Source organism: Siphateles boraxobius, unplaced genomic scaffold (assembly GCF_051911475.1).
Source record: "Siphateles boraxobius isolate OS27281-9 unplaced genomic scaffold, OSU_SipBor_1 32, whole genome shotgun sequence".
Taxonomy (NCBI): Eukaryota; Metazoa; Chordata; class Actinopteri; order Cypriniformes; family Leuciscidae; genus Siphateles; species Siphateles boraxobius.
In genome coordinates, this window is record NW_027508942.1 from 2,125,054 (window position 1) to 2,151,518 (window position 26,465).

The following is a 26,465-nucleotide window of genomic DNA, read 5'->3' on the forward strand; positions in this document are numbered from 1 at the left end:
TTTAGATTGAATGGCTGCTGCCCTCATGTGGTAATGTGCTGGAGGTAGACAACTGGAAATCATCATTCTGTGTACAATACAAATTTAAAAGAACCATTTTAATTTAGCAGAACATCCAAACGTTTTTTAACGCGAGTAATTTTGCATGCTTTTAATCAAGCTGTCCCTTAAGATTTAATCTGTCAAGCAAAACTGTTTAAATGATTCATAATTGTTTGTTTACTTTCCAATGAATGTACATAAGAGGTTTGTGTTTCTTTTCTCAACAGCTTTTTGCCATGGTGTTTGCCATGTGTCTGTTTAGGGGAATCCAATAGATCAAGTTCACCGAAAAACTTTTTCAAAAAGGAAAACACCTCAAAAGAAAACTGAACCACTTTTCAAAGAATGTTTTACTCCATTTTATGTCTCTAAAATTAAGGAACAAAAAAAAAAAAAAATATTAATTAACCTGTACTTCACAGCTGGACCTTTGAGGTACAAGGTAACAAAAATAAAACATTGAAAAAAAAAAAAGAACATTCTTTGAATACTGAGATGATTTAATGGGCTTTTTGTCCGAAAGTCCATGTGTAATTTTGACCAGGTGTTTAATAGACCAGATAAAGCCTGAAAAACAGATGAAAAAGGTGCTGCACTGATTTTAGATGAAGAATATTTATACTGAGTAATGCTGGCTTGTTTGTATAGGCATTTGTGCTTTTAGTAAAAAAAAAAAACCTAAAAAAAAAAAACCTTTCCTCTCACAGAAACATTACCACAGTCATTGAATGCAAGCTTTCACAAGCACATTATATTAGTGTTGTATAGTTATGTGAATTTCCATTTTTATCTATTCCTGTTTGAGTGCTGGAGGTGTGTGTGTGTGTGTGTGTGTGTGTGTGTGTGTGTGTGTGTGTGTGTGTGTGTGTGTGTGTGTGTGTGTGTGTGTGTGTGTGTGTGTGTGTGTGTGTGTGTGTGTGTGTGTGTGTACCTCTTCCCTGCTTGAAGACCAGCGTTTTTTTTTTTTTCGTATTGTGATGTTTATTGCAATAGTAATTTTATGTGATTTTAGCTGAAATTGATGTGTATGCATTTGTATTGAAGACTAACATTAAAGGAATCTCTGATGAACCTTCTGTACAGATTCTTTTCTTAACTAAAACTTAAACTTGGACTCCCAAAGGTCCGATTTATTTAACGGTTTCCACCACCAAAGAAAAAATAAATAAATGTGTTTTTACTGTAGCATGTACCATGAAACATTAAAAAAGAGAGATTTTTTGACCTGCCACAGCATACCAACAAGATGACATGAATTCTGACAAGAGAAGAGAAGAAATGCGGTAGCATGGCACATAATACAGTGGCTGAGGGTGAGACCAACAAAAAATCTCAAAAGCCATAAAAAATAGCACACAGCAATGGATATAAATCACTTAAAATGTATGAATGTGATTACATTATATACAAAATATGAAGCCAAGTAGCATTTGAAACCTAGGTGTCAGATTTTCTTTTCTCAGAACTATAGGCTACTTGTCTTAGCCAAGTTCTAAAGCTTTTAACAAGTGTCTACATTATGAACATGTTTAACGTTTGTCACAATGTGTCCAAATAAATTGTGTTAATTTGGAACAGTAGGTGAAAATGATGAAACATAAAACAGTGTTTGTTGTTGTTGTTAAATGTTTTGCTTGACAAGTGTGTTTGTGATATATTCTTTTTATGCCATTGGTGTTTATTTCGTAAAGACATTCTTAAACTTTTAAGTGTGGCTTAAGTATGCTGTACGGCATACGCTTATAACTTTTCATTACTGTCTACTTTCAATGTATGACAGTTATATATCTAATAGTGTATTAGACGAGACTGTTAGATAGTGTAAACATGAACACGGAGAATGCGAGTACTGAGCTGTCAACATAAAGGTCCGCGCAGCGTCAAAATAAAAGTCCCAACAACAAGCTCGGCCTACGTCACTTCATGGGCGCCATTGTAGCAGAACTTCACCTGCTGTTAGCATTCCATTTACTCCCATTCATTTTGGCGTTACTTTGACAACGAATAACTTTACATCTGAGGCATCCAAAGACTTTATTTGTCCATTATTTATTTCTAAAGAAACACTAGATAAAAAGTCTCTCGCTCGCTTACCTCTGCCGTGCGCGCGGTTTGGAGCACAATATCTTTACTCTAGATTACGGGATATTTAACTAATTTGCGGTATAACTAGTCGATCGCGAGTGGCTCAACAGGTAGATATATAGATAAACTCATCTTTCAGGCATTTTACCTACCGGGTTGACACTTAAGCGTGAGAAATCGGGGGTGTGGCGTGAGAGCGTGAGAATTGGGTCAATTGCGTGTGTCTCACGCTCAATGCGTGAGAGTTGGCAGCCCTGATAAAAGGCTCCATTACTTTGTATACATTATGGCCCCGTAGAAGCTGTTTTTGTAAAAATAGGCTAACGATTGCATCATAATCACGCGACTCTATTGCACAGTAGAGAAATTACCGTATAGACAGGAGGAGAAGCTTGCAGGTAATCTTTTACTGTCTATGAGGCAATCGGGGGGACATAGAGGCATAAAGTCAAGGGAGAAGCCCATAGATGTAGAGTCCATAAAAGCAACGGGACAAAATATTTCAATAACGTTTTTGAGGAATTAGGTGTTTAAGATTTGTCTTGGCTCAGCTAGTAGAAGATTTACAACTGTCAGACAGGTTGCTCAAGTCACATCTACGTCGTCAAGCTCAGTTTGAGCCTGCGCAGTCGCTCAGCCATCAGGAAGTGACTGCTTCAAATGAGCTTCACTTTTCTCTGTTGAAATCAAGGGGGTCGCTGTGTCCATTTCTTTTTCTGTCTATGGTTCCTACTGGCGGTGCGAATGCAACCAGGAAAACATTCCTATGGGAACCATTAGTTCTCGGGGAACCACCCAACTGGCTATTTCCCAGCACCAAGTTCCTAGAACTATCCAGTGCGAAAGCTTCTATACTCACCCGTCCCTAATGCATACAGTAGGCTATGCATCTACAACTACATGTATTTGAGAGCATTCTGAAAGACTGCTTATGTATCATCAACCTGTCAATTTACTATAAGCAACACAACCCTTTAACAGCCAATGATTTACAGTTGGGGATGTTCTACTGTATAGTGTTAATCACCATCTAACTCAGCCAGATAAGAGCTACATTTAGTCTTAGATGTTATATGAATATGGTCCCTGGTGCACACGTTTTATCAGCTAGCTATTTTCAAAGCACATTTAAGAGTGCAAGTTGCAACTTTTATTAAGAGTAGAGTTAACCCATACCTGTTTCAATGAAGTGAACAGGCAACATTAAGACAAATGTCTTTAGTATTTCAGTGTTGGAGTGATTGACAGTAGGCCTATTTAGCCTAGAGAGTGGGAGTAAGTTTAAATTTTTCAAGACATTTTAATATTTATGCAAAAACAACTACATGTGAGGACTAAGTTGCAGTTTTTTTAATTGCTTGTAGGCCACTATTTCCACACGTAAGTGGTATATTTTAAAACTCTTAGTACAAAACTGATAACACTTGTTGCAGATAATCAGTCACTCAAAACATGCCATTGTACTTACATTAGGGTTGTGCTGTGCATGTTTTGAAATCTGACTGAATTTTCTGAGACAGAAAAAACAAAACAATTAGGCTATAATATCTTCTTTGCTAGGTTGTGGCAAACGGGTTAAAAGCACGTGGTTAACACTTCAATAGAATTGTAATAAAATTCTGTGTAGATACAGCACGGGTTTGTTGGTTTAGTAAACTTTGTTTTTAATATTAAATTTGCTGAGGAGATGTCTGCTGCCCTCATGTGGCTGTGAGATGAAACAATTATAGAATCAGGTAAATTAAATTGACGGTTAGCAAAGTCTTTAAAATAAAATAAATGAAAAAGGATATAGAACCTGTAATATGATCATACTTATTATAAATAGAATATAGATATTTTTAGATTTCTATTGAGAGAGCATAGATCATGAAGAAAATTCGGCATAATTTTCCTTGAAAGCAAATGTTTCTATTTGTCTGGGGATTCTTACAGTATGCTTTAAAATATACATACATACATACAAAAAAAGCTTAATATATTTATAACCATCATCTCATAAACATCAGATGCTCCTGGTGGGCCTATTAGAGAGATGTCTTCAGCCAGTCATCTAAACAAATAGAACTTAAAGGGATAGTTCACCCAAAAATGAAAATATATCTCATTGCACCCTTAAGTCACCAAGTTGTGATCATTAACACTGACCACTGGAAATCATACAGGTTTGCAATGACGTGAGGTTAAGACACACACACACACACACACACACACACACACACACACACACACACACACACACACACACACACACACACACACACACACACACACCACACACACACACACACACACACACACACACGTAGTGTTTCCATGTTTTATGGGGACTTTCCATAGACATACTGATTTTTATACTGTACAAACTGTATATTCTATTCCCTTACACTAACCCTACCCCTAAACCTACCCATCACAGAAAACTTTCTGCATTTTTACATTTTACAAAAACATCACTTAGTATGATTTATAAGCTGTTTTCCTCATGGGGACCAAAAAATGTCCCCACACGAACAAGGATTTCAGATATTGCCATCCTTATGGGGACATTTTGTCCCCATAAGGTAGGGTTTACCAGGCCACACACACACACACACACACACACGCGCGCGCACACACACACACACACACACACACACACACACACACACACACACACACACACACACACACATACACAAAAACAATGAAGGCAGGTCATAGAAATGTAAATAGTATTTCTCAGAAAAAAAAATATTTGTTACACCTTTTGATCTGGTGGATTAAACAGCCAAGAAAGCGTGTTTTCCAGGTATAGAACCTGCCTGAAATATTTTACTGAGTTTTTTAATGCAGTGCTTTTCTCCATTCTATCACCTACACTTTTTCTTAAGTTGTAAACTCCTTTATCTTTGTCTGCGTTTGGTTTTCTGTTTGTGCGTGTGAGATGGAGAGAGTTTAGCAAAGCCCAAGGGACTGAAATTCTGCCAGAAATGTAAGAACAGCGAAGGGATCGGACCGTTCAGCGAGTGAGAAAGTAAAATGGGTTGTGCGAGTGCCAGACATCTTTCCTGATGGATTTATTTGGGAGGGATCCAGGCTCATCTGGAAGGCTGTCAGGTCCCAGTGGAGGTTTTATTGGGTGACAAGCTTTGTGTTGGCTGTCTCCTTACAGCTCTGGATGCTGACCAAAACTGTTGCTCAACGCAGTAGAAGACAAAGTTTGCTCCTTATTCCTGTGAAATATGCTGAATTCTGGCACTCAGCCTGTGAAATGCCCATTTTATATGTAGTGCATCCATTTAATCCATGTTTTTTTATAACAACTTTAAAGAATGGAGTGAGGGACCACTGCCCTTTTCATGCTTTAAACATGACAAATAAACAAAATTATTACAATCCATCAAATGTTTGTCTGTCTGTTAAATTTCAATGGGCATCCTTGCCAATACATGCAGGCACAACTTTCCATGTGCAATGTCTTGAATTCCTCTATATGGCTATAAATATAACGGATTACAATAGGATTGGAAAGCAGTTGAAACTGTCTGGAATTATGTCTTGTGTCTAATATTTGCTGAATGTAAATCATTCTTCCTCTACTCACACCCTTTCCTTGGTTCAGCTTCTTTTTTCTTTTTTTAGCCATGTGAAAAAAGTTTATTGAAATCCATGCATTCCAATGATTGTAGGTGTTAGCCTATATTATACAGAAACAATTTGTCATAAGCGCACACTGCTCGAAAAGGGATGATTTGAAATGACAATAGTATTCTATTTTGTCTACAACACTTTTTGAGTTTATTTTATTCTTTGAGAAGATAGTTTGCATTTTAAAGTAGGTGTGTTTGTAACAGCTTTAAATGTGTTTAGTTGGTTGCAAGTGATCCCATAATCTTTTTAATTCAGATATAGACACTATTATACAGAAACACCATGGATAAAATGCTTTGTATTTTACAACAGCTTGTTATTGCCTGAATTTCACGAGACACATACAGTATAAACATGTGCAGTATTCTCAGCACAGAATTTAATGATCATTTTTACAAAAGAAAATTAGTTATGTTATCAAGAATAACATTCAAACCAGCAAAACTATATCACTCATTAAATCCAAACACACATAGTAAGCAAATCACCATATTATTAAAAGTGCATGCTGTACAAACGCAAAAGAACTGATGATAATATATTGTAACTGCATGTCTCAGTAGTATTTAAACTGAGGAAGTAAGAGGAGCAAGAAAAAAACAGTTATGCCCTCTCGAAATATAAGACACACAATGACTTCCCTCCGTTACATTCGGTCTCCAACATTTAGAAGTGGAAAGCACTCTAGCTCTAGCTAATCTCAATCAGGAAGTCTGTATAGTACATTTTTACAAAAGGAGATTTCTTCATAATCGATATAATATACTCTGCTATCTCGTCAACTGACAGTTTTCATTTAGATGTTTAAACATGGTCTCATAAAATTTAAGACTTAAAGCCCATTCACACTAAGAATGATAACTATAACGATATAGCGTTCTGCTAATTCTAAACGCGCTGCAGTTTTGTCGTCTGCCACTTTAAATGCTCGAGCTCTTTAAAGCAGGATGGATTCTGATTGGCTGTTTTTATCATTCATCAGCTGGGGGAAAATTGTTCTGAAAGTGATTCTAACGTTATCGGGTCTCTGTGCCGTTATCGTAGTTGTGGTCATTATAGTTGAGGTCTAAACTCTGCAATTCTTTTTTTTCTTTCATCTTTGAGGCGAACGGGCCTTAAAGTGATAGTTCACCCAAAAAAATGAGAATTCTGTCATTAATTACTCATTGTCATGTCGCTCCAGACCTGTAAGACATTCATTCATCTTCGGAACACAAATAATCATCTTTTTGAAGAAATCTGAGAGTTTTCTGTCCCTCCATTGATAGATACGCAACTACCATTTTGAGGCATCAAAAAGTTAATAAAGAGAAAAAATAAAAAATAATCCTTATGAATTGAGCGGCATTTTTTGCTTTATATGATGAACCGAATAATTTTAGAATTTTATTCACATTAGTTTTACGATCAAGATGAGGGTGAGCAATTAATGACAGAATTTTCATTTGTGGGTGAACTATCCCTTTAAGAGATCAATTCAGTCATTGAATTTACCTTTCTCAAAAACAACAAAAAATAATTGAGTTTGCAGCACATATTACTGGCTAAGAACCCGAACGGCAACAACACTCTCTTCTTCATCCTTCACGATAACCAGGGTTCCGTGTTGAAAAGAAGCAGAGGTTTTGGGTGATGACCTTCCCTGAAGCGGGAGAAACTAGATCTTTTGCTGGTGCAAAGGAACTGATGGAGCCAGGAAATTAATGAAGTTAGGCTTATGTTCCAACCGATAGAGCTGCGTCCCGTTAACCCAAAACAAACACAACATTCCACCATTTATCTGGAAACAATGTCCTATTACCTCTGGTTTAGAGAATGTGGCTGTGATAAAAAGGGAGTATTTCTGGAGCTTGAGCTGGACAGAATCAGCCGTTTGGCATAGCAGAGACGAAGAGGACCAAACCTGGTACTTTATTGGCTAATAATTATAGAATGGCTCTCACATCTTATGGATCTATTGGATGGAAGCACTTGTTCTGAATTCTCAATTCTGACTGAATGGTTTAAGCCTAGTGCATAAGAACTGATGCTTTCTTCTTTTATTTAAATTTAATTTAATTTTGTTTTAAAATAGTGCATACTGAAATTTTTTTTCTCAATGATGATACATGGGAAGTCAGTATATATTTTGTATATACTTATATATTTTTCAGTATATACAGTCTTTATTTTGAAACTGGGTTTCCACACATTCAAACTTCACTGCACATCCACTTCCTCCAAAAATTCAAAATGAAATCTCCAAGTGTTTTAAAGCTTCGAGCCCCCATTTGTCATGTTCATATTGGCTCCAGATGGCATTACTTTCACCTCATTAGTGCTGACAGCTTAGGGCTGAGGTTGTCTGGTCTTCTGTGTCCCAGATGAAGGCATCATGTGGCCCATGTGATCGCGGCACTGTGCTCTTTCGCCTTCATGCGCAAGCTGGCGATGCTGGAGGATTTGCGATCCGGTTCGACGCTGAGATCAAAACCATTCATGGTTACGCCCATTCCAGAGTTGCCAAAAAGACTGCCCATGTGTGTCTGTCCCATGTTCCCACCAGGGCTTGGCATACCGAGGAAATCAGTCACGCCACTAGCGGAGTGAGGGTGAGGGCTCATGCAGGACGATACAGAATCACAAGGAACCACACAGCCAGGAACTGGAGAGGCTGCACTGCTGCCACTTAGCCAAGATGGGTTCTGAATCTAAAGAAAAATACAAAAGAAAAACACATTTGTAATCCCAGTCCTACATTACATTAAGTGTCTACTATGTACTAACATTTAAATAGATCATTTGATACAATGCACTTATTGTGTAGGCTACATGCACGTTTTACACTGTACTAATATTAAACAAAAACAGGTCACAAAGTAATTACTCAATAGAAGTACCTCCTCAAAGAGAATGCATTTTCAGACGCAGGCTCCTTCTTTATGTGCGAGTCACTGAATTGTTCACTCAACCATGTCTTTCAAAAACGCTTATCATTCAGGAATGAAACAACTGTCTTTATGAGTGACTCACTGAATCATTCACTCCACTGATATTTTAAAAACAGTGATTCATTGTGTTGGATAATGCTTTTCTTTGTTTGGATTTTCTTTGGTGCAAAAACTAAGTGTAAATATTGTGTCTATAATGTAAGAAGCAAAATTAAAATTATTTTTCATTAAACTGCCGTGTAAAAACAATTGCAATCATGTTGTTGGTGTAAGATCAGCACAGATGTGTTTTTGTTAAATAAGTCTTTGTATATGAATAAAAATCTACTGTATGATTGATAGTACAGATTTTCCTTTTACCTGTGCATAATTTTCTGGTCGTGTGAGAAGAGGAAGCTCATAGGTCGTTGAGAAGTGCGTCCGGACCTGCTGCATCTGACCGAAGCGCTCTCTCTTTCTCCATTTGGCCCGGCGATTCTGAAACCACACCTGTAGGAAATAAACCAAATATCTGATTATTTGAAACATCTCTCTGCAAAATCCCAAGATTTGGAGTGAATACAGGTACATGTTTTCTTCTGTAAAATCTTCATGCTATTTCTAAATTGGAACTATAAATAAAAAATCCTCAACGCCGTTTAAACACAGACCATTATTGCTGAAAATGTACAGAGAGCTGGATTTCTCCCTGTGTAAAGACTGAACTGAGCCCATGCCAAAGCATAAATCGTGAGAAAGCACATGAAAGCACTGCACGGTTCCTGAGCTGATGTCTTTAATGTGCAGTCCTCACTGTTTCTGTATGGATCTGAACTATCTGCCAGCACAGGTTGGAGCTCTGCACTTCTCAGCCTGTCTCCTCTCAGCCTCGCTCATGTCTGGAGAAGGTCCACCTCATCAATCACAATGAGACCAGTTCGGGTCTTCTGTTAGTGCGCCACCACACAGACCAACAACCCCAAACCACAGCTGCGTGCTGGCAGACCTCAACATGTGGTTTGATATTTTATGATTTGTAAAAACGTGTAATTGGTTTAGAATCCAGTTTGTTGCTTGATTGTTTTTTCAAATTTTACCGGACACAATGTTTTATTCTGTTATTGCACAAGACATTTTGACATTTACCTCATCTCATTCATTACTGACTTGTAAGCTGCAAAGTCAAGTCTGCAACAGACATGCACATGTTCAAATGAGACATTCCTAGTATTTATATTAAAGCTGTTTGTTTTTCAATAAGATCCTGTCAAGTTTCTCACTCAGACATTCCCATCACTTCACAGTATACGACAGAGAATGTTTCTACACAAATGACAAAAAACACATTTTTTAAATGTCAGTTAAAAAAGTCTCTGGGATGTTCAGATTTGTGTTGACCACAATCACCACTGGACAAAACAAATTAGCTACTCATGGATTTGTCTCTGGTGTCTAATTTATTAAAGAAGATGACTACCATGTTTAAACAGTTATGCAGTTATTTCTTTGACTATGTCAAAGGGCAGTGTCAATCTGTCCCAACCACTGAGATAAACTTGGATTGTGAGTTGTATCCTTGAGTTGTGTCCAATCACATTACAGTTTTCATAAGCCCAAAGAGCCCCAGACATATTACGGAAGGGTAACAGAATATGGAGTACTGAGTTCACATTAATGGGGAACCATAAAAAGGTACAAAAGATACAATGCATTTCAGCTTATCTTTATTTGAGTTACAAAATATATTGCTTGAATTAGCTTAAGTTGTGCTATTGAGCCCAAAGTAATTTGATCGTTCAGGCCGATGTCATGGCCTGCTCCTGACCTCCAAGTACCATTATGATCATGTCATCTGTTTTGAGAATCTTTTGTCATTTAATCCCTGTCTCTTCGGACGTTTATATTGTTTTTCCTTGGTCTACTAAATTAAGAGTAATCAGAGATAATGACCAAGGATCGGTGAGCCGAGCAGCATCTGTATTCTTAGTTTATGTTGTTCCTCTTTCCTCTACAAGGGTGGAAATGTTTTGAAAATGAATTAAAGGACAATGTACCCGGTAAATGCTATCTTACAATAACTTTTTCCCCGCCAGGGTTTTGTTTTTTCTAAGTTGCCAGCCTTTTTGTTCATTTTCACAAAACTTTCATGGCTCCCAGAATGTTTTGTTGTATGAATATCTGAACATGCAATATATCAAAAGAAGGATCAGAGGCTCTTCTTTTAAACAAAAACAAGCAAAAATAAAAATGATTCATTCTAGCTTCATGCATTCTTTTTTTGAAAAACACTTGAAGTTTGAAAATCAAATTACCTACCATGTTCCCTACAAATTACCTACCAATTAAGACTACCATGTGCGAAAGCAAAGCTTTGTTTCTGCTTTTTTTGCATGCGTTTTGATCAGGAGATTCTGTACTCTTCCAGAAGATGCGTAATATCGCCCCCCTACCGTATAACAGTGAAAACACTGAAAGCCGGAATATTCTGTCAATGATGGGGAAAGAGTTAAACGTTTAGGGCATGTTTACACAACAATATACTAAAAAAGGAAAGGTTTTTTCTTTGCATTTTACGCATACAGACAACAACATTGTCAAAACAGTCTCCGTTCACACGGATCTGCAAAAAAGACTAAAAACGATGCATCATTCATGCCAGGCCAGTAATTGGCGATGTCAACTAGACGCCAACAGACTGAACATGTATGCATGTGCATGACCTCACAGTTTTCACAAATCCACGTTTTTGTGGTTTACAGAGATGATAACCGTATTGTTTTCAGAAACTTGCACTTTGAAACCCATTTTCAAAAGTTTGCTTTTTCAGGCCCCCAAAACGCTGTTGTCCTGTAAAATTAATGACTAAAACGCACATTTTTTCCCCCGTTTTTAGTTGAAAACATTATCGTGTAATCGGCCTCTAAGTTTAATAACCAATCTAAACCAGCTGAGCAGACTAGAATGCATTAAATTATAGAATTTATAAATAAGTATTTGTAACTATTTTACATTTTGGCGAATTGGTGGCTAATTCATAGAAATTCAACAATCTAATTCATACGTTTTAGTACGTAATTGCGACATTTTATCTCACAATTCCGAGTTTATGTCTCACAATTTTGACATTTTTCAGAATTGCTCATTTATTTCCCGCAAATGCGGGTTTATATTTAGCACTTTTGATTCAACATCTTTCTCAGAATTCTAAAGTTTACATCTTCTGCATCTTTCTGGGTTTTTTTCTCCCATCATTCTCTGATACAAACTTTCTCCTTTGCTCTTTCTTTTCTTCAAACTCAAATTCTGAAGGGAGGATGTTATAAAGTGAAAGAGGAGAATGTTCAGGCTGGAGTTTGTTTACATTTCATGTTTAATTTCCTGACGCCTAAGCCCTCCGGCTCTCCAGAGCCGCCCCCTCTGACCTCTCAGAGACCCACAGACGAGAGCAGGGGACCTATGTGCACATCCACACACACACACACACACACACACACACACACACACACACACACACACACACACACACACACACACACACACACACACACACACACACACACACACACACACACACACACACACACACACACACACACACTCTTAGGACACTCATAATGCATAAGTGTGTCACTCACATAAGGTTATGAGATACCAAAATATATTCCAAAATGTATGTTGCAAGTATGTCCCGACCCAAGGACTAAAACTATATATGATGTCATCCAAAACATCCTCTATTACAGTGTGTTGAGGGAGAAAGTCCTGTTTGAAAGAGAGAGCAGAGCAACAGCGCTGGGGAGGAAAGCGATCATCACAATTGCGTATGTCTGTAGGTATGTTTTTGAAAAACGGGTCGAACCCTGTAGTCACTCAACAGAGTCTGCACTGTGTTGTCAGCCTACAGGGGTAATTAGACTCATGTGTGTGTGACTCAGAACGAATGCAGTTACTCCACTGTACCCTCAGAACATGGCCAGCTTCCTGACGATACCTCATTCTCTGCGTGGAAATTATGGCATCTCAAACTGTGTTTTCTTCAACTGCCAGAGAACGTGTGTGTTTTTTCTTCCTAACTCTTCTTAACATCCTTAAACACTGTGGTGAAGAGAGGTACATTAAACATGACTAGAAGTTTCGAAAAAAATGTGTGGGTCCAACTTCTCTGTCATGATGTGAGAATTGAGATCTGTGTTATGCACAGCAGAGACTATTGTTCTTTTTAGCAGAGCAGAATCTTGAGACTTGGAGGAGAAACCTGTGGAATAGATTTAAAAATGGGCACATTTATTAAAGTGATAGTTCATCCAAAAATGAAAATTCTGTCATTAATTACTCACCCTCATTTCAAACACATAAGACGTTCGGTCATCTTCAGAACACAAATGAAGATCTTTGTGATGATATCTGAGAGTTTTCTGTTCCTCCATTTACAGCTACACAACTATCACTTTGATGCTTCAAAAAGTTCATAAAGAGATCATAAAACTAATCCATATGAATTGAGCGGTTTAGTCCAAATGATCATTTACATGTGTGAATAAAAGCCTAAATTCAATCTGTTCATATAAAGCGATTGTGTCTTTTGACAAGATGATCTTCATTTGTGTTCCGAAAACAAACCAAAGTCTTATGTGTTTGGAACGACATGAGGGTGAGTAATTAATAACAGAATTACTATTTTTGGGTGAACTAACTCTTTAAATGGAGCTACTATTAAATACACACTATTGATTTAAAGAGAATATTACCAAATAATATTATTAATAATAATAATTATAATTTTACTACTACCACCAATACTCCTACTACTAATAAAACATAATAAATATTAAACTATAAAGTATTATCCATCAAACCATTCTTCAAACCGTTTGTCCTCTGTAGGGTCATAGGGAGCCTATAAAATATGAATAAAGTGTAAAATATAATTTCAATGTATCATTGTATGATTTTATATAATGTCATAGGCTATATTAATCATTGTGGTAATATTTGAAAATAATAATAATAACAACAACATTTCAAATATTATATTATTAAACTTATGAACTAATTTTGAATATAATATTGTATCATTTTATATAATATATTAATACATATATTAATCACAGAGGGGGAAAGTAACGAATTACATTTACTCGCGTTACGTAATTGAGTCGTTTTTGTGTGTAGCCTACTTCTACTTTTTTAAGTAGTTTTTAAAATCTGTAATTTTAATTTTACTTAAGTACGTTTTGTTTGATGTATTGTACTTCGCTACATTTGAAATCATATCCGTTACTGAGTAAAAAATAATACAAGGGAGAAAAAAAAAATCACACTCCGGAAACTACTGCATTGATTGAAGGGCGGGAGAACAAACGCGCAAAAAAGGTGACGCAGACCCAGCTGAAGCTGAAAGCGAAGCGCCCTTGAATTCTTATGAAGCGAATTATGGCCAGTATGGAAATACTTTGGATGTAGAAAAAAGTGTGGTTGTCCTCGAGGATAGATATCCAATTTGCAAAAAATGTGGACACTAAGTGGCTGCAAAAGGAGGATACATAGGACACCATGCATCCCCCTGCAGATAAAGGTATGTCCCGATTATAACTTAAGGCGAATGATTTACGTGATGCAGAGGGAATCCCGGAATCCAGTCATGAAAATGGAATTTACATAACGCAGATGTAACGTAGGCTAAAACACGCAAAATGATGGATGGATGAATACATGGAAAGTAGAACTGTGCAATAATTCCAATCGCGACATGGTCTGTGAATATTTAAGCGCAAAAATACTGCTATGTAAATATATAACCTGCTTGTTCTGCGTTTCTGTGTGAATCGGTGTGAATGAGCTGCTCAAAATAAAAGTTTGGTTTAACTAGGAGAAATTATGACAGAAATGTATTACTATTGTAGGCATACAATAGAACATACTCCTCAAAATAATAATAATAACAACAACAACAATAATAATACAATTTATTTAAACATTATTTAAGGAATATATTTTGTCCATTTTTTTAATTTAGTAAATCTGTTTTTGCAGCTCTTCCCCAAACAATAAAAGGGCACAAGTTTTAATTTCCATTTGATTACCACCGTTTTTGATAATATATTTGGATTAAATCCTAAAAAGAAACATTCATTTTCTGAATAAAATACATTTCATAGGACTATATTATTCTTAAACGTTTTAATAAATTATTAATGTTAAAAATAAGTTGTTAATCTAATTCATTATCAATTATTGAATTTAATTGATTCGTTTTATTGAAATTTTAATAAACAAAACAAACAAATGGTTTCAAGTTTGTTATAATAAACGCATTCGTTCAACCCCCCAAAAAACTGTTTTCTTTAATTTAATTGTCATTTTAACTGATGATAATAATAATAACCATAATTAAATAATACCGTTTATTTATTTAATAATTGATTAATACTGTAAACCGTGATATTTTCTGAGACGTTATCATACTGTGAAAATCTCATACCATTACAACCCTACACGGGAGAGCCCCCCACCCCACCCCGCTGTTAAAAAAGTAACTCAGTAACTTTTACTTGAGTACATTTTAAATGAGCTACTTTTTACTTTTACTTGAGTGGATTTTTAGACCGGTAATTTTACTTGTACTTAAGTAAAATTTCATTGAAGTAGTAGTACTTTTATTTGAGTAGAATATTTTATTACTCTTTCCACATCTGATTAATCATATATTAATAAAAGTGATCATTTTATTAATCATAGTTGTAGTTTTACAAACTGAAGAATGGGGTACGTGTACACAACACCGATGTACTAAAAACGGAAACGTTTTTCCTTTGTGTTTTTCACACAGGAAACACCGTTGTCAAAACAATCCCGTTCACACGGATCCGCAAAAATGACTAAACGCTGTATTCTGCTGTCGGCCAGTAGTTGGCCATGTCACTTAGTACTGAAACATAATACACGTAATACACACGCACATGACACATTTTCACAAATTCACGTATTTGTAGTTTACATTGAGGCAATATCAGTATCCTTTTTTTAAAAAGTGCACTTTGAAACCCGCTTTCAAAAATTATCGTTGTGGTGTAAATTAATGACCATTTTTGTTTGAAACCGGTGTCATGTAAACAGCTCCTGAATCATCATTATTTTTGTAGTAACTCACAACCAGCTGCAAATGTTGTATATTGAAAATGAATATTCTAGGTTATTTCATTTCTAACAACCACAGCTCTTCTGAAGCGTGTATGAATCTCAAATATACAGTGCCTAGCATAAGTGAACACAAAGTTGACTAAAAAGATGAATAAAAAAATCATCTTTTGGAAATTGATCTTAATGCCTTAATTTAAAAGATTAGGAAAAATCCAACCTTTAAGGACACCAATTTTCTTTGTGTTTGAATAATGTATCGTAAATAAATAAATGTTCTTCCTTAAAATACAGGTTGCGTAAGTCATGCCAATCTGTAGGTATGGTGAAGGGTATGTGATGATCTCGGGATATTTTAATTCCAAAAGCCAAGGGAAGTTTATCAGGATGCATATTATCCTGGATCCATGAAATAACTGGCCTTTAAAAATAAAAATCTGCATGACTCTATGGGAATTTAACAGGGGTGTCCTGCCTTACGCACCCTGTATTTTAAGGAAGAACATTTATTTATTTACGATACATTATTCATTCACAAAGAAAATTGGTGTCCTTAAAGGTTGGTTTTTTCCTCATTTTTTAAATTAAGGCATTAAGATCAGTTTCCAAAAGATGATTTTGTATTCCTCTTTTTAGTCAACTTTAGCATGGGTGTGTTCACTTATGCTATCCATTGTATTGTAATGTATTTTACAAAGCAAAACTCTCAAGTTCTTATGGAGCAGGCTCACCTGCACCCGTGCCTCCGTGAGATCCGTCCTGAGGGCCAGCTGCTCGCGGGCGTAGACGTCGGGGTAGTGTGTCTTCTGGAACACCTTCTCCAGCTCCTCCAGCTGATAGCTCGTGAAGGTGGTGCGGTTACGTCTCTTCTTGCCTTTATTGCTCTCAGCCTCACACTTGTCTAGAGGACTGCCGAGCTCAGGCCGTTCTGCTTGACCTTTGACCCCGGTGTCTTTCAGATTGATGTAACTACCATCCATTCCTGTAGGATCAGCAGATTGAGGCATCTCTGTGTCTGTCAGTCCAGTGCCATCTTTACCTGGAAACAGACATATTTCAACGGATTAACTGTGGCTTTAGTCAGTCATCATTCATCTTAACGCATGCGCCGCTGAGAGTGGCAGCTGTTTTCAGTAGTTCCGTTTGTTGTGTCTTTTTACTCTTTTATAACTTATTTTTCCTTTGCAAACTTTATCTTTTTTATGCATCACGAAGATATCTCTTTATCCTATGGATATGGCTATTAGTAGTCTGCAACACAGCGGTAAGAACCTAACTAAGAACCAGTTAATATTCATAGTCAAAGTTAATTTTTTTATTTATTACATATTTATATATGTTTTATTATTACTCTTATTTTTATTGTATGTGTGATTTAGTGGATATGTACTGTTTAAGCTACTGGATGCCTTAAATTTCCTTTGGGATGAATAAAAGTATCTATCTATCTATCTATCTATCTATCTATCTATCTATCTAGTGTTTGTGTCAAATATTGAGGAGAACGAGGGTTTACGTTAACCTGTTTCTCAACCCATTCCAGACGAGTAACGTATCTGACGTGAACATACTCTCTTTGTCACAATTAATCAAGGAAAATGTAGCAAGGATATTGATTTCAACAGTCTTTATTTTACTAAACATAACCACAACACACTGGAAATCTACAGTAGAACTGCTAAACAAACCAACTTTCACACAGACAAAACTGAACTGAAAAAAAAAAGACAGGCCTAAATAAAGAGGTGAAATGAGATAATTAGCAGGACACGGGTGAATAAATAATAATTAAAACAACATGGCAACAAATGATGAGCGGGAAAATAGGGAAGAAATGAAACGCAACATATGAGTCCCAAAGAGAACACAAACGTTACACTCATCTACTCCTATACAAATATTCTTTATTTTAACATAAAGAAAGGCTTGTTGCACATTAGAGGGCTTTGAAATGTAAGGTGACAACAGAACCCTCTTTATCTCAGATGAAAATATGTTTTCTGGTCGGATGCCTGAATCATATCTTGGTGAAAGTATAAACATGCACAGATTGCAAGTAAATAATCAAATCATGCCTGTTCAATGCAACTTTTTTCTGCTTATGTTTGAGCCAATCAACCACACAAGCAGTGTTGTCCGTTCATTTTATCTCTTGATGTATTTTGCATGATACATTTATCCAATGTTTAATAGTATTAGGCCTACGTATACATTGACATTCTAATTTTTTTTATAAAATGGCAGACTCATTTGTATTGCTCCAATTTCATAGATAGCATTTTATGTATTCCAAATTAACCCAATTATTTAGCTTCCACACTTTTTGCAGAATTTCATAAAATTACAGCTTGATTGATGCACAATAAAACTATTAAAATTACATTAAGTGTCTTACTACTACACTGTGTACTACTACACTTTAAAAAAGGCCTACATTTAAAATTTCCATTTATTTGGATTGTTGTCTTACAACAACAACAACAACAGACTTAATGTGATGCATACTTGTCAGTCATAAACAAATGGCAGAGTTTATAATTAAACGCATTTGATTTTATTTAAATAATCGTTTTTTCAAAATGCATTTTTTTATTGCTCGGAATCAGCATAAATCTGGTCCCTGGGAATTTTTTTAAATGTATTCAGTTAAAAAGTACGAAGATGGTTTAGATATAGTTGTAAGACAAGCAATGTTCAGTTAGTTAAAATGTATGAGATAAAAAAAATTTGATTTACTTATGATAAATATATAAACCTGATTATTGTGTATTTAAAACGCATTAGTTTATTAGTACTATTACCGAAACATATCTGTTTAATTAATGTACGACTGAAAAATTTGCATCACATTAAGTTTATTCGTTTTAGTTAAAACTGTATAATTCTAATGAATGGAAATCTTATATTTTATATTCAAATACATAAATCTTAAATTCACGCCTATTTTTTTCTCATTTAAATGAACAGTTTGATACAATGCACTTATTTGTCCATCCATACATATTTTTAAATTGAACATGTATTTCAAAAATACCTGCATGTATAATTTATGTATAAATTTATGTATAGTTTGTGAAATTATATCTATAATTACAATGCTGACCCTTTTTCTACCCTTTAACCTCCTGAAGTTTAAACCCTTAACAATATCCCATCTCATACGTGTTTTACAATATGAACAAAATAAGTATATTGAACATATTTTTTTAAATAAGTGCATAAAGACACCTGATATAATCAGAGATCAAATATTCTGTTCCCAAGTGATATTAATCTTGATTTTTCTTTGTGTTTCTCTTTATGTTTCATCTCATGCTCCTCACTCACACTGTTGCCTATTGTTACAGTCTAACTCTAAACTAAAACAATTAGACAATGCAACTAAGGGGTAGTCATCATTTGTATAACTACATATATAAATAATTTTCACTCTGAAACTTTTCAAATGGTTTGGTTAGAGTATTACATTAGAGTATTAAAATATATTTTGCGATAACTGTTGCTCTGTCTCTGTGTTTGGCAGAGAAATAATCATAATTGCTGTGGTGAGCCAATCCCACCCTGCTGTCTTTCCTTGGCTTTTTTAGCTGATGTTATGCTGAATCTGCGTACCAACACATTTTTTAAACAGTGCCATTGCATGTTTAACATTTTAAAGCCAAAGCTCCTTGGTTTTGGCTGCAATTTTCGCATTGACAGCAATAGTCTCGGTTGATCACGGTCCAAATGGATTTTAGCAATGCTCTGTGTTTTTTCTGCTTACCATATAGAACGCAGAATCTAACCAATGGCATGGAGATATAGCCTACATTTAATCAGATACAGTTCTTAAAAAGAAAGCGCTGTTAATTTTTTTTTATAGCTGATTTCCACTTGATATATAACAGCACTTTTTGGCACAATATTCCCCACCTCTTGACTTAGCTCCATTGCACAATAGTTACTCGTCATTTACCAGATGCCTTTAGCCACAGTCACTTACAGCACATAAGTCAGAGACAGTCCTCGTGCAGATGAAATATTTTGCTCAAGGGCTCACTAAAGTTCCTGATCACCTCCCATGAAGATCTAACCGGCAAGGGCATCACGCCAGATCCACTTACCATTACATTACATTTATGCATTTAGCAGATGCTTTATCCAAAGCAACTTATATTGCACTTAAAGTGTACCTTTGCCGATTTTCAACCTGCTTTGTATTGTTACAATGTCAGTGGTATATGTAAATGAATAAAGTGTACTTGTTTTCCCCCTACGTTTGGCCTAAAACACAGCTCGTGGTCATCTAGTTTGAAATATTAACTACGAACACAAAGGATTTCAGATTTATTTACTCAACGTTTACAATTATGTGCAGCACTACCTACAAAAAGCTGGATCCTTCACTGGAAACTGAAGGTACGTCACTCCTGCTAAACATTTACTCTTTGAATTCTTGCACCCGGGAACAATACAAGTCAACAGCATTATGACTAAAAGTTTGCTAAGAAGTATTTCCTACTAAAGCAAGGCAGTATTTGACTCTGGTAAGCATATCCATAGTAGACAGCAACATGCCCAGTGCATTATGGGTGTTGAAGTTTTCATATCTGGCAAAAGGAAAGACAGCAGCCTTTTTTCTCTGTTTTCTGCAGTCAGCTAGCCTTTCTACTGTACAGGCAGACAAGTTTTATTGATTTAGCCAGCGGGGAAGCGGTAAATTACCCCTTTGAGGTATACAATTCATCAAGTTCATGCATTGCCTGGGAATCAAACTCATGATCTTGCATGGCTTTGTTGGCACCATGCTCTACTATTTGAGCTACAGGAATAACTACTATCAAACCTACATCCGCACATCCAAACTATACATTCAAATAAAGGTTCCAAATGGGGTTTTCATAACAATACAATAGAATAGCTTTTTAACATTTTGGGTTCCCCAAAGAACTTTTCTTTCAACAGTTCTTAAAATAACCATTTTTTTCTTAGTGTAAAGAATTTCCTTCAAGAACGTTGGTTAAACAAAAAATGGTTATTCTTGAAGAGCCTTTTGTGCAATGGAAACTTCACGGAACCATCAATGCCAGTAAGAATATTTATTATTAAGAGCATACACTCTTAAAAATTATGGTTCCAATGCGGTCTTTATGCAATGGAAGAACCATTTTTGTTTCCCCAAAAAACTTTCAGTGAAAAGTTTTCTTAGAGTGACATTTTAAAAATCTAAAGAAACCTTTTCCAGTATAAAATAGAATGGAAAGGTTCCATGAATCTTAAAGTTCTTCATGCAACCAAATATACCAATAAAGACCATTTATTTTTTACTATTACTATTGGACATACTATTGCCCCTCTGGAAAAAAATCAAATAATGTAAAAATCACATCTTTTACACAACTGCTTCAGTACTGATATTGGCATTGCAAAAGCCCTCCAGCCTAGAAACATATACCAAATTTCTCCTTTCTGTAAACCGGTGTTTACAGTAATACCTCTTTTGAAAATCAATTCACACCACGGCAAAACACTCCCCTGAGAACACGGACTCCATCCTGAAGGAGTCGACTGTGTCTTTGAATTAGCAGAGGTCAGATTCTTAATAGGAGCCGCAATTTAATCACGGCAAGAAACAAGGAGAACAACATCAAAGTGTGATTGAACTAGCTGTAAAGCAGCAGGGCACCCATAGCTTTTATACAATCTGACGGTTTGGGTCAGCTCAAGATAAATCACACTGTAAACCAACAATCCTGTGTCATCCAGTGACATTCATGTCATTTAATAATAATGAATAATGCCATTCAGTTCAAGATTATCATGAGCAAATGAGAAAAAGAGCAAATTTGATATGTTATACTCTGATGCAAATCCAACAAGTTAAGGCCATTGCACACTGAGTCCGAAATCTTCGTATGCGTTTTTTCGTATTTGTGATTCGGTGGCTCTGAATTGTCAAAACACAATTAAAACACCGTTCAAACTGCTTGCTACGGATGCGAAAAACGCAGAAAATCTAACGCGATTCGTTTTTTTTTATGACGGATGAAAGTTTCGGATGCAGTGTGCAAGCGTGATTGACATAACGTGAGGTTGAATTTATTTTTTAACGTGCAAAAAATTTTGATGCGAATTTCGGACTCAAATGGCCTTTACACTTACAAATAAAGGTTCCAAAACGGGGGTTCTTCATGGAACCATATAGATGCCAATAATTAACCTTTATTTTTAATAGTAAAATATTCTAATCTAAGTTCTAGCATTTGGCCTCCAATTGTAAAATGTTAAGCAATTAATTGAGCATTAAAACTTTTAATTCTGAGGAAAATGTACTCTATACTGTACGTTGAAGATACAGGTATCTATGCAGAAGCAAAACTTCCAGATGTTCCTGAGAGAAGATCAATGCCTGAAAGCCGCACAGGAATGTGGATTCTGTGGGAAACCAGGACAGTGTTTCCGTTAAATCTGAGCTCCTGAAAAATGACCTCATGACTTCCATACTGCAGAACTGAGACAGTTTTCAGTCTCCAGGATTTCACTCCCATAAGCTCACTATAATTGAAAATAGCTCATGTCGAGGATGTAAACATTCTCTTCATGGCATGAATTGAAGAGTAGGTATTTTACGCATGGCTGAATTTTTACATCAACCTGTACAGTCTAGGCCATGGTATTATAAAAATCTATATATATATATATATATGGTTTTAATAGGTTTTTGCACATGTTGATATGTTCAGTGTTGATTCAGTTCCGTTCAATAACTGTGTAAATTTCATGAATTATGAGTTCAATTCATCTATAAAGCAGCTCTGGAGAAAAAAAGTGGTCATCATCCAGATCAGTTCAGTTCTCATTCAATATAGTGTCAGTGCAGCCATATCAATAATATTGCTAATTAGTAAGTGTCCCCAACTATAAGCAAGCCAAAAGGCGACAGTGGCAAGGTGATAGAAATGGATAAAAAGAGAAACCAGGCTCAGTCAGAGAACCAGTTTCCCTTTGACCAAAAGAACCAACATGGTGTGGTTTAATTCCAGACTGCATCACAAGTCAGATTGTTGATTGATATTTCATCCAGTTCTGCTTGAATATCGAGTAGTATGGCAGCATTTGGTGGCAAGGACAAGCAGCACATTTTATTCTCTCACATTCAATATATTGTCGATGATACCACCTGAAATCTGTTATTCACACAATAACTACCAAACCAATGTTTAATCATATGTGTAAAACCTTCAAGTCTCGCTTTATAGGCCTACTTAATTAATATCCCATCAATTGATGAATGCTGGTTTATTTGCACACATCATTTTGTAAGGAAAGGTTATGTAAACCAGTCAGGGCTTGTCATGTTAGGCCTCCTAGTGGCACTGATAGTGCTGAGCATAAATGCATGAATGATATCTCTGGGAATCCATATACCACACATCTGCCTCTGAATTATGCCCTACTCCCCACAGGTCAGGAATTACTCCGGTTTTTTGGTTTTATGCTTTGCTGTGGTATATTTCCAATAATGTATCCAAATTAAAACTGATTTTAAATGCAGTGTGAGATTACAGCATTTGTTAAGGATTAACCCTGGTAAGTAGTATCAATGCAATTAGACTGGCGAATTTAAATAACTATTTTCAAGTCATGTGCAAGGTTTAATTAGAAATGTTGCACTCTTATTGTTTTTAACAGTTCACGCCCGTGACGAACCCGCTTTGTTACTGACTCTGTAGTTTTACTGGGTTCTGATTGGCTGGAAAGAGCAAACCACCCTCTTATATTTTGGATCTAATCGCATAACAAGTTTACAACCCACACTTGAAAAAGTGTTAACTTGAGTCAGAGCACATACTTCTCTGTGTGTTGAATAGTGGATGAAAAGCGATTTTCGGCTTCCTGATGTTCTCTGACTGGTCAGTCAGGCTCGATTTTACCCTTGACATCTACAGCACAGACCATGGTGTGGGAAACAGTGTTCATTCTCCTCAAACCACAGAAACGCTCTATAAGTAGCACTGTCTGTGTCTATGCATCATAATATGCCCATGAAAGGAATTTTTGGTGATTATCTCATACTGTATCTTCAGGCCTGCTAACTATTTGACAACCTATTTGGTTGTTGTTGAAAATAAAGTATTATGTCCAGTTGGACTGCAATGATCTTTTTGCTAAATATTTTTCATTTACATATAGCCCTAATTATCACCTGATTTAGAGCATTAATTAAAAACAAATTATATTGATTATTTTTATTTTTAATGAATTCATTCATTCAAACGCCCAGTATCAATGATTGCAAAATACAGTGGACTGATTATGAAAGTTTAAAGATCTGATCATTGTTTTAGCCTGTCCTATGCATATTATTGGGTTTTTTTCAAGTCTGATTATTATTACAGAAGACAATAAACATTTTATATATGCAAAAAGAGGTTTTGAATAATAATAAGAGAGAAAGCTTGTCTGTATAATATAGCATTTTTTTTTGTTTCTTTTTCTTTCTTTATTTAAATGGAATTCCTAAAAATAATCTGGGTGCATGCTAATTTCCCAATGACATCCAATAGAATTAACCACAGTGTAGGCCTACTAATTATTTTTAAAGCGTTTGTAAAATGTAATCAAATATAAGCTACGTTTTAAAGGTCCATTGTAGACAACAGTTAAAGTTAGATACATCATTGTATTAGGCCAATTCTTCATTTATTTGTTTGTGTGCCACAACTTCGTTTAAGATGGTCGTCATAAGCAGACAGTTCAGAAATTGTAATATTTATATATATATAGCCTGAAGATACAGTCAGTGTGTCTGTTTTCACTGGCCTGCGATCAGGCATCGTAACAAGCCCTTGCCTGATTTACAACCACAAAGATGGATTTTCATGCCACTGTTTGGAAGATGGTGATAATCTTTTTATTTCGTTTTGTGCATGGCAACATCTGCAGGTCTGTTCGTGACTTCTGCTTTGATTGTATATGAGATCACCAGACGAATTGTTTATATTTTTATTTTTTTCTGAGTAGGCTAAGAACATTTTAATTTTCGGCAATGTCGAAAACGTAAAAGTATTAGATCTGACAAATAACAGGCGAGAGTGAGTGTGGATTTAAATAGGCTACAGCCTTCAGAAAGTGCCTGAACGACCTGCCGATAAATCACTCTGTTGGTGAGTCTATTGGTAATATACGCGAATGAATATATGAACCAGGCCTGTGTTTAACATTTATTAAGTGAATTTACGCTTTCTCGTTTGCAGTTCATTGCGTTAAGCAGAAAAGTCATAATTCTATCATCCTAAAACACACAGAAATGTGAGTTTAATAGGCTACAAATCTTTTATTCGATTTAATAAATGCAAAAAAATTAATGTGGATTATTATTTATTATTATTATTATTAACAAAAATCTTAGACATTTTTACGATTAGGCCTATATGAATTAGACGGCTGCGAAACAGTATTTTTGCGGATACTTTTAGTTTTGGCTATATGATCTTTCAAGTTTATTTGACAGACATTCTGGCTAAAAAACTAAAGTACTAAGTAAAATATTATAATTGTTCAAAGTTTTAACTTTTTATCAATAATTTAAAAAGTGGTCGAAAAGTGCAAAAATAACTTGTGACTTTGAATTTACTTAAAAATGTAAAACGTAATTTGGGTAACACTTTATTTTAAGGTGGCGCAGTTACATTACTCAAATAAGTATGAGTATAATATTAAATAACATGTAGGCTACTTATAGAGTTGCAGTAAGGGTTAGGGTTTAGTTTAGGGTTAGTTAGCTGTAATTATGCATTATTTACTGTTACTATAGGCTAAGTAAAACGTGTAACTACGTCACCTTAAAATAAAGTGTTAGCCTACCATAATTTTTTATCGAGGTGAGAATTGCATATGAACAAGAACAAATGTGAGAACAAATTATAAAGCTACTCATTAAAGGCCTTGTTTTACTCTCAACCTGGAGATGTTCTGATACAATGATCAAAATACACTGACATCCTAAACATAAGCTGGAAATTTAATCATGTAAATTGTATGTCACCTCTGGAGATCCTGGTAAATGAAATACATGATGCCACTCACCATAACAAGAGATGAGCGCGTCGTCCTGTAGTTTGCTGTCTTCAGTGGGAGTTTTGCATGTGGGTCTCTGCATGAACAGATGATACTTGTTGTACGGGCTCTCGGCGGAGCTTTCCTCCAGTGAAGGACACTCCTGCTGGAAGGGACTCCTCGGCTTGTCCCCGTAAGCTTGACCTTTGGCGGGCAGAAAAGTGGGACTGTATTTGGAGTCGCTCGGCTGGAACGTCCTGTAAGGATTGGCCTGCTGAACTCTTCCTTGCCCTGACGATGGGGGATAATATGAATCCATGGAGGTCATATCGCAGTATGAGACGCACGCATCTGCGTTCATACCGACAAAAAACAGCCGCAAAAATATCCTAACTTTTTTTTTTTTTTGTAAATCAAAACGTCACCCTCGCTCGAGTCTCCTCTCATTCACAGACGGCCATGCACTTTCTCACACACACACCAAGGCGACAGCTGGAGTTGGTTAAAATGATTCAGATGTTTTCCAGAGACTAGGCAAAAGCAAATGCTAAAGCGTCTTTAAGGTTAAGAGGAGAGAGAGAGAGAAATGCATGGACGGAGGAAGATGTCCTGGTGTCCACT

The 26,465-nt window shown here is 35.9% G+C and overlaps 2 protein-coding genes across 2 annotated transcripts in view; one reads left to right on the top strand and one right to left on the bottom strand.

Moving 5' to 3' along the window:
• Window positions 1-1,113, top strand: part of tspan18b (tetraspanin 18b) — a 38,224-nt gene extending 37,111 nt beyond the window's left edge. Inside the window, exon 9 of the mRNA XM_077194495.1 lies at window positions 270-1,113. Within this exon, the coding sequence (XP_077050610.1) occupies window positions 270-317 (48 nt within the window). The 3' untranslated portion in view covers window positions 318-1,113. The remainder of the gene's footprint in view (window positions 1-269) is intronic.
• A 4,877-nt stretch (window positions 1,114-5,990) lies between these two features.
• Window positions 5,991-26,465, bottom strand: alx4b (ALX homeobox 4b). The gene is made up of 4 exons (XM_077194493.1): window positions 25,875-26,465; window positions 16,538-16,845; window positions 9,051-9,179; window positions 5,991-8,450 (listed from the first exon to the last, which is right to left on the bottom strand). Exons 1-4 carry the CDS (start codon window positions 26,203-26,205, stop codon window positions 8,133-8,135), a joined length of 1,086 nt encoding a protein of 361 aa, XP_077050608.1. The 5' UTR covers window positions 26,206-26,465; the 3' UTR covers window positions 5,991-8,132.

Bases quoted from the DNA above. Each gene is read 5' to 3' on its own strand.
- alx4b (XM_077194493.1), bottom strand. From the start codon at position 26,205: ATGAACGCAGATGCGTGCGTCTCATACTGCGATATGACCTCCATGGAT. The intron at 9,180-16,537 runs GTGAGCCTGCTC...TATTTCCTACAG, and splicing joins TCACGGAGGCACGGGTGCAG to GTGTGGTTTCAGAATCGCCG. The intron at 8,451-9,050 runs GTAAAAGGAAAA...ATTTTTCTTTAG, and splicing joins GACCAGAAAATTATGCACAG to ATTCAGAACCCATCTTGGCT.